This window comes from Symphodus melops (genome assembly GCF_947650265.1).
Source record: "Symphodus melops genome assembly, chromosome: 5".
NCBI classification, from domain to species: domain Eukaryota; kingdom Metazoa; phylum Chordata; class Actinopteri; order Labriformes; family Labridae; genus Symphodus; species Symphodus melops.
In genome coordinates this window covers 18992684-19002003 of record NC_136695.1, presented here as the reverse complement: position 1 = coordinate 19002003, position 9320 = coordinate 18992684, and the positions used below count along the sequence as shown (strand labels likewise).

The 9320-nt window shown below is 42.0% G+C and overlaps 1 protein-coding gene across 1 annotated transcript; it reads left to right on the top strand.

Annotated features, from left to right (window-relative positions):
• The first annotated feature begins 671 nt into the window (after positions 1 to 671).
• Positions 672 to 8295, top strand: flad1 (flavin adenine dinucleotide synthetase 1). The gene is made up of 11 exons (XM_079344639.1): positions 672 to 1059; positions 1665 to 1762; positions 1956 to 2124; positions 3472 to 3849; positions 4794 to 4907; positions 4986 to 5253; positions 5512 to 5659; positions 6015 to 6113; positions 6260 to 6449; positions 7754 to 7827; positions 7939 to 8295. The coding sequence occupies exons 2-11, from the start codon at positions 1755 to 1757 to the stop codon at positions 8072 to 8074; spliced, it is 1584 nt and encodes a 527-aa protein (XP_079200765.1). The 5' UTR covers positions 672 to 1059; positions 1665 to 1754; the 3' UTR covers positions 8075 to 8295.
• Positions 8296 to 9320: the final 1025 nt, after the last annotated feature.

The following is a 9320-nucleotide window of genomic DNA, read 5'->3' as shown; positions in this document are numbered from 1 at the left end:
TTTTACCACAAGAAATTTAGGAAATATGTCCACATGTAGCTCTATAGGCATTTCATTTGGGCCTACACTTCATGCTTTAGATGGCCTACCCCAACTATCCTCTGATTGCTGCCAATTGATCAGTTTAGGATCTTGTTGCTGTGCATATGCTCACTGTCTGTTGACTACTACAGCTTGTATAGACATTCCAATATGAGAATTATTGCACATTTGCTTGTGAAAATAAATCATCCATAGAAAAAAAGTCTACATTTTATCATCTGTATCTCTCTATCAATCTTAGAAAGGGGGGAAACAATAAGCTTTGTGTTTCTTCAATTGAATTTGGTTGCCTATTTTTTCTTTCCTCATACTTTAGATAGATAGATAGATAGATAGATAGATAGATAGATAGATAGATAGATAGATAGATAGATAGATAGATAGATAGATAGATAGATAGATAGATAGATACTTTATTAATCCCGAGGGAAATTCAAGTATATTATTATGTTGTTATTATGCTGACAGCTAAATCCCATTATTTAAATGCAATTTTAGGTGCTGTCTAAGTGAGGGGGAAAATGTAAAAAAGTTGTTGGCAACCCCATAAACGTGAAAACTGACTGTAACAGGCAGGTCCGTGTTAAACCTCTGATATTATTAATTGTATTAATGACTCCTCCGGCCAGAAGGGGCAGACGAGCCTTATACTGGTCTAGATGAGGCAGCAAGAGAAGAAGTGGTGTTTCAGCTGCTGTTATCATCGTGCTCTCTGAGTGGAAGTTTTAAACTGTTAGCACACGAAGCTATCGGGTTTGTTTAGCTTATAGCAGTCGTATTTACCTCCGTGGTGGATATACATAATGCTCCGTAACGCATCCATTGAATCACACACAGGGACGATCACTTCCGTGTACATATAAAGGCTGTGCAGCCTTTCTCAACGCGATTGGCTCTAAGATCTCCCCTGAAAATCTTTCTTCCTCGTGATTGGTCGGCCGACTACACGCGTTTTGAATGACATGTTGTAGACTCGGCTAGTACGGATATGTAACAAGGACGTATGCTGTCTCAGGAGTAAGTCTACACTACTTACATGTGTTACCACCGAAGTCACCGACTTAATTATATAGTAAATGCTATTTTACTTCCCTATCGCCTTTATATAAGTTGATAAATCGACATGCTATACAGTAAACAAGTCACTCATTGTATATGAATGCTAATGCTTCCTTGATGCTAGTCCCCCCCCCCAACAATGTGTTAAGTAACCTAGCAAGGGGTCATGTCATAATAAACATTAGCTAAGATTTGCAATTCAGGTATGTGACACTTTGATTGTTATGAAGCAATGTGTGGTACTTTCTTTGTTAAAGAAGGAATATATGTGTTGCTAATGTCCCCATCTCGTCATGTCAGGTAACTTCCAATGTTTAGTAATGTACAAAGTGCGGTTTTGTTTTGTTTTTCAATTTTATGACTCCTATAGACAGCTTAAAGCTTATAATGACTGTTCATTTTTAAGTGTCTCTGGACCAACATATACAGGGACTTGATCAGAACATGGACACAAGAATGAGTCATTAATAGTTGATGCACTGATTTTGCTCCATTTTTTCCAAAATAACTCACAGTTTGTTTTTTTCTTATTATAATCTGCTCCTTCATGTTTCAATTCATAGATACTCCCAGGTAGGCGACCAGGTGTCATGATGGAGAGGAGGACCTGAGCTGTTGTTGAAATATTTTGGGAAACTTTACATGGGTTCTTCATGTTGATGTAAGAGTCACGATGAACTGTATTAGATCAAGAAATTATATGGAGAACAAAAAAGGAATTTGTATAGATTTACCTGTCTGTCATTGGATAATTAACTCTGCAGCTAAATCACACATGCGGAAAGTGAAAATACTTCATGAGCAATACTTCATGTTGTAAGGTGGGTTTTTTTTGTTTTGTTTTCATCCTCTAGCCTTTCTTTTCCTAAACTGAGTAGAGCGACCGTGCGTGTTAGGAGACTGGCGGCTCATCTCTGCAAAGCAACCATGTCGTTAGACCGCCAGAGCTCCGGGCCGTCCTTTGCAGCCAACGGGGATGCTCCCACTGCAGCCATTCTCATCATTGGAGATGAGATACTCAAGGTGATTTAGTGTTGATAGATGTGTTGACTTTCTATGTTTTTTGTTTTGTTTTTAAGCATCAATATTGTGCCTGATTGTATACACACTGTTAATATGTAATATCCGGGGGGTTAGTGCTATGTCCCATGTACAGAGGCTTCAGTATAGGCCTCCCAGGTTCAAATGCGACTTCTGGCTCTTTCCCAAATTAGTCCACTGTCCTATCTCTAAATAAAATCATAAAAGTCTAACACAAAACCTTTAAAAAAAACTCCTCCACTGTCATGTGGATATGAGCAAATGAGAGCACACTAGGGCTGCATGATTGTAAATAAACTTTTTGATCTGGGATATAGATAAATATGAACAAAATACAGAAAGTCTAACCAGATAAATAATTGTTTCAGACAAAGTTTGAAGGTATTGTAATAATAATATCCTGACCCTCTGGTCCTGACCCGTGACAGTAATGTCTAGAGATGAAAGCTCGGTATCCTGTTCTTCCTGTGACTGACGCAACACACAATGTTCCATTCACTGTAGGTGTTAGACACTTAGGGTCGACATTAGCGACATGTCCGCTCTCTTAACATCAGGCTCATGTGTCCATAGCTGCCGAATACAGGAAATCAAGTGCTGAAATTTTGCCTTGCACACAGTATCTTCTTGTTTCCTTCAGCATTATGTCAACATCGTCTGTGGCGGCAGCAGCAGTGTCCTGTGCTTGTCATGTGACATGCAGAGTCTGCATACACAGAACTCGGTTCAATCAGTGAAGGCCTGTTAAATGTGATATCAGACGGGCTTTTCTCGTAGATCAGTCACAGAAGACAAGACGCTGACACGTTTTGGTTTCACACCGAACAATAAAGAGAACGTGTCACATGCTGAAAATGCCACTTCTTGTGATGAGACGATTGAAGATGCACACATTGCAAGTGCAAGGGTCAACGTTCGCATCGTGCAGCGCGAAAACAAACTCTTATTTTCTGTCATGGATCTGCACACTAAAGATTTGTTGTATGAATAAACACATCACGGACTCCTAATTCATCAGTATGCCTCGGCTCTCTGGGCGGCTAAGCAGTCAAGGATCCACACCTCATGTCCTCAGTAAAAGCTTCTGCTGGTTTTTAATGTGGCAGCAGTGTTTGCTTTAAAAAGACAAGTTCACAACTAATCCTCGACTTGATCCTGGTTAAAAATGGAGCCTTTGATTTTGTCTAATATTATTTCCTACTCGCATAACATGCTCACTGACTTTCATCAAGCACGCCTGTTGAGTCATTATTAAGTCTCTGAAGGAGGCGAGGCGAATGAAAGACCGCTTTGAAACTGAGTTGAGGGTCTCTTGTCATTGGTCGACAGGGTCACACTGTGGACACCAACAGCACCTTTCTGACTAAAGCTCTCAGGAGGCTTGGAGTGTCCGTGCAGCGAATAACAGTCATTCCAGACGTCCAGGAGGTCATCGCCAAAGAAGTGAGCCTCCTTTCTTCTCAATACACGCACCTCATCACCTCGGGGGGCATCGGCCCCACCCACGATGACGTCACCTTTGAGAGCATCGCCATGGCGTTTGAAGAGGAGTTACACCTCCAGCCGGAGCTCGCGCAGCTTGTGGAGGAATTCTTCGGGGTGGTTGATAAAAATAGTGCTGCTCTGAAGCTGGCCATGGTGCCGCGCTCTGCCAAACTCAATTACGGAACAGACCCTCGCACTGGACAGCCGCTACGCTACCCGCTGGTGAGTGTACACAAGACAGAGGGGGAGGATCAGCGTATTTAATTGAATGTCAGTTGTTAAATATCATGTTGACATAAAACAAAGAAGTAGATTAAATGATATCCAAGCAATTTAGAACGAGTACCCTCGGTCTTCTGATGCCCCAGATATCTGCTGTGCTGTGTGTGGCCTTTGTGTTTTCAGTCAAACAAGAATCTTTAAGCGTACACAAGGACATGTTCTCTCCCATAACGTCTGTTCCATCCTGTTCTGGGGTTATTTTAAGAGACTCATTGCAACATCTACGAACCAGACCCTGCAGTACTGTCGGCGACTTCTCTGTGTTAACCCTGTAAAGAGCACACCGCTGTTAGCACTACACACCTGCTGGTGTTTTCACGACAGTTTCCTGCAGTTGATATAGCTGCTGTCTCTTGATGCTTTTCTCTGAACTATGTTGATGTTATCCTGAACAGGTTTGGGTAGGTATGCACAACCCAAAGACGTTCTCATCTAAGTTAAATTGATGGTATAGCTTCATGCCTCTGTGTGTGTTGTTTTGTTTTTTTTGTAGTAGCAGAAACACACGACCCACAACTAACCGTCCTCGACTTAATGAAGTAATCAGAGGGGACAGAAATCAATTCATCTCTGTTGAACTCAAATGCACCATTAAAGTACAGTAAACAGTATCTATAAAGTGTCAAAATATCAATATTACAGAATTTGCAGATAAAGTTTATTGAAGGTTAGACTTGATCAAGTTCAAAATTGTAGCATAAAGTTGGACACTACGATGAGTTTTGAGACACTGCTGCTTTTGACATTAGTTGTAATATGGCATCAGAGCATCAGGTGTATCTGCACCGGACAATCCTCATAGAGTCATACATACACAGGCTTTAGTAGAAACACGCACATCTGTATGTTCTTTGAGAGAGTGATGCATCCACCTTCTTCTTCAGGTTAGCGTTCGCAACGTGTACGTCTTTCCTGGGATCCCATCTTTAATGGAGAGGGCCTTCAGTGGGCTGGAGCATCTGTTCGCAAGCTCAGGGACCACATTTCACTCTCGTGAGGTAACAGCACGACCACACATCCACCGGAGTAATGTGTTTCCTGGTACGAGAGCTCAGAAGAAACGTCTTTTGTATCAGGTGTTTGTGGACGCAGACGAGGCGGAGATCGCCCCCGTGCTGACCAAACTTCAAGCCAGTTGGGGTCGGAAGGTGGCTCTCGGTTCGTACCCGGACTGGCTGAGCAACTATCACAGAGTCAGGCTCGTCGTGGACTCGGACAGCCAGGCGGAGGTGGACAAAGCCCGGACTCAGCTGCTGGACGAGCTCCCTAAAGGAAGTGTGGTGCCCTTAGTCACTGACACGGTGTCCATCGCCACGGCTGAGGTGTACGCACTGTCCAACAGCGGTGAGGGGAGACAGAGAGTCGCGGAGAACAATAGTAAAACTATGTCAAGTTAAAACAAAGTGAATATTGTAGAGAACTCTTTGACTTTACAGATGCATTGGGGCCAATAAAGGAAGAAAAATTATTGGAGTAATTAAAGCTGTAAAATCGAAGTTGGTTATAAAAAGAGATTAAAATCGGCATGAGACTGATAACCAGCAAAATTTGACTCCATTCACTTTTTAAATGTCTTCTCGCTGCGGATTTCATTTCCCTCAGGCACACCACTGGGCGAGAAAGTTACGACCGCTCTGAAAACCATAGAAGCTGCGCTGGATCAGTATTCCACAGAGGAAGTCTGCGTTGGCTTCAACGGAGGCAAAGACTGCACGGCGCTCCTCCATCTGTACTACGCCGCGATGAAACGGTAACAAGCGGGGAGAAGATGAGAGGAGGGAGATCGCTGACTGCAGGGGGTGGAATGATTTAACTAGGGCAAAACAAGTGACCTGAGAGAGCGGGAGATGAACAGGAGATTCAAATTAAAAACATAATGATACCGCTTCTGCGTAGTGAGGCATCACAGTGAGAAATAAGTGGAGGAAAGGAAATGAGTCCAGCAGCAGCTAGGGACAAATCTCAGAGCAGACAGACTAATGTTTGGGCTTTTTCTTCTTGACCTGAATTGGAGAGACAGAGATAGTTATAAGGATAAACAAAAACCTTTTTTTTCTCTCTCTCTCTTTCTTTCTCTTCCCTTTTCTCTCTCTTGACACTCACAGGAGGTATCCAGATGGAAAAGACAAAGTAAAAGCACTGTATATACGTATCGTTTCCCCTTTCACAGAAATGGAGAGATTTCTTCAAGACACGATAAAAAGGTAACGCGTCCCCAGATTGTTGTTTTTTTGCAGAAGATGAATGATGTCAACAGCATAAATAATCGCTTAGTCTTCCCAAAAGGAGTGTCCCACTCTTCTCTATGCGTGTACATCAGCTCATGCTTTATTCGTGACGTGTTCCGCAGATATGACTTGGAGCTGTTTTCCGTGGAGGGCAATATTCGGCAGGCGCTGAGCGACGTGCAGGAGAGGAGACCGGAGCTGAAAGCCGTCCTGATGGGGACCAGGAGGAGTGACCCCTACTCTCACACACTCACTGCCATGTGTCCCACTGACCCCGGCTGGCCGAGCTACATGCGAGTCAACCCTTTACTCGTAAGACACAAAGAAAATAACTTTTTTCGAATGCATCTTGAGCGGTTAAAAAAAAAAAAAAAAAAAAAAAAAAAATCAGATCATGCATGAGTGACGAGGTTCATTGAGTGACTCTCAAAGGTGTAAAATGCATGAAACCAGAACTTAAGTAGCACGAGTGCTCACCTTTCTTTTTTTAACCTTAAGAGCACCTGCGGACATTAATTTTAAAAAAACGAGAACCGAGCAGTCGTCGTGTTTCCCCTCATTTTAATGTTGCACTCTTTTATATATAGCTGCGGGTGAAACTGCTGCTTGACTGCTAATACAAATCTGTTTTCACTGCTCCAGCCAAGCAATTTCCCCTTGTTACACATAATGTTATTTGTCATCTCAACCGAAGCTTCAGAGCGCAGATCTACAGGGTGTGAACAAAATATTACAAACACCTGCACAGTTTAATCTGCTTCAACCACCCTGCAGGAATGCTGCATTTGTGGGGCTTTGAATTATGTCGTGAATATTACACAACTGCTATCACGCTAACAAATAGAAAACACAACCGAACAATGTTGTACTATCCATCACGCGTGAAATAATAGAGTCAGTAACGTGAGTCAGCATCTTTGTGAAACACTCACATTTTAAACATGAAAAGCTTCCCATGGTGGAAGTTGAAGTTCACCAGGAAACAGAACTTTTACAGTTTCTAACTGAATCTACCAAGTCTAGTAGATTATTCCAATGAACTTAATTTATGTCTGATTTACATTAATGTTACCCCATAATGTGTTTCTTCTGTAGATGTAGCCTCTTTCCAGTAATCACAAGGGCTTATTGTTCCTCTTCGGGATCTTCCCTCCTGATTCTGTGTGAAAAATCTTTATAACTAACCATGGAAATCATCATGATGGACATAAGGGAGATGAAGGACGCAAAGACCCAACAGTACATCGTAAAAGTGTGCAGGCAACAATGCCTACAGCTTCACCATTGTGGAATCATAATACAAATATTTATGTTGAGTATGAGGGAGATTTCACAAGCTGAGGTAATGGATGGATGGAGAGATGGTTCGATGACGTTGGGATGAATTTGATTGGATTGTTAGCTTCAATAAAGCTATTTAATTGGCTGGAGAAAAAAAAGGGAGCGTAGGATGAGTCAGAGATGTCGTTAGCTGTCATACTGATGAAGCCAGAATGGCTCATATGAATCATCAGTCATTGACTTCATTGTTTATGTATCAAGAGTGCAGCTAAGGAAAATACAAAGGAAGTTCATCATTATCACAAAGAAATAACATTTGATTGTGACACCCACAGGACTGGACGTATCACGACATCTGGTCCTTCCTGAGGACATTATATGTGCCCTACTGTATTCTCTATGACAAAGGGTAAGAAGCCAAACCTGTCCACTGTCTTTACTCTCACTTTATTTAGTATGAGAAAAAAACCAAACACAATTCTTTTTTCTTTTCTTTTTTTTTTTTAAAACTCCGCTGCAGGTACACCTCACTGGGCAGCATGGACAACACGTGTCGAAACACGGCCCTGCAGGTTGTGGATGGGAGGGGGGTGACGCGCTACAGACCAGCCTACCTGCTGGAGAATGAAGAAGAAGAGAGAAACTCTCGTGCCTGATATCACATCACCTGTTGCTGATAGAACTAGATTACCTACACACACAGCACAACACGGACATTTTTAATCGTGTCTTTATGTGAATACATGCAGAATGAGATTGTGAAGGAAGTCTGTCTGTGTGTGTGTGCGTGTGCGCAGGGGTGTGTTAATATATATGTGAGTTTGCTCTGAGTAATGGCTCTGTACTGTTGAATAAAACATCAATCTGTGTCATCTTTCTTCATTGTCATGTTTCTATTTTTATGAGGACTCACAGATCGGAGCTTACACTTACACATTTCTCTTGATTTAACGAATTTGTGAATCCATTTGTGCTGTTTCGAAATAAAATAAGCACAAGAGACAGCCTCTACCAAAATCTGTTTGTAAAATAGTGTGAGATGGTGAAAATCTTTTTCTTTTTTAAAATGATTAGATATTAGCAGCGTGGCGATGTCAGTGAAGGTCAACCAGCAGGCTCATATTGATTCACATGTGTCTAACAAATATCCATAATGGCAGAAACTGAGCATCTCTACAGCTGTAATACACTGAATAATCTGCACCCTGATGTTGTAGTACTCATTGCGCACCTCACGGGCGCGTTGTTCTCACTTTTTCCATTATGCAGCTGTGATTACAGAAATTACCTCCTCTGTTTCCAGACATGATTGAATCCAGGCACATCGATCCTCCCTCTCTCTCTCTCTCTCTCTCTCTCTCTTTCTCTCTTTCTCTCTACACCAGGAGATTAGTGAACAGCGCGCGGGGAGGATCGATACCGGCCGATCTAATAAAGCGGGTCGCTTACGAGGCCACCGCGGGGTTGCACACACGGTTACACCGGCAATTACCTCCTCCGCCAACCCCCCCAGCCCCCCCCAACTTATTTGTCCGGGCTTCACGGCTTGCTTGATTTATTAATAATAACAGTAATAAAAGAGGCAATGAACAGAGGCTTTATAATCACAGTAGCAATGTAATGGTATATGCGATAAAACACCGGGACATTGTCTGAAATGATATTTGTTTGGGAGAAAATTACATTCTTATACAAAGTTATGATTGATTTGACGCACACGCCTAAATGTGACACGTCTTACAGAGTTTATAATGAACTTTACAATATCAGTGTGATTCATCAATAAACACGTCATCTTAGTAAAGTTATTATTATTGCTCAAGGTTAGTTTAATGATTTTATACACGGACAGTATCTCACTTTGCTGTTACATGAAGGCTTCTTGTAAACGACTTTTTTTTT

Bases quoted from the DNA above. Each gene is read 5' to 3' on its own strand.
- flad1 (XM_079344639.1), top strand. The intron at 4,908-4,985 runs GTAACAGCACGA...CTTTTGTATCAG, and splicing joins CCACATTTCACTCTCGTGAG to GTGTTTGTGGACGCAGACGA. The intron at 5,660-6,014 runs GTAACAAGCGGG...TGACACTCACAG, and splicing joins TACTACGCCGCGATGAAACG to GAGGTATCCAGATGGAAAAG.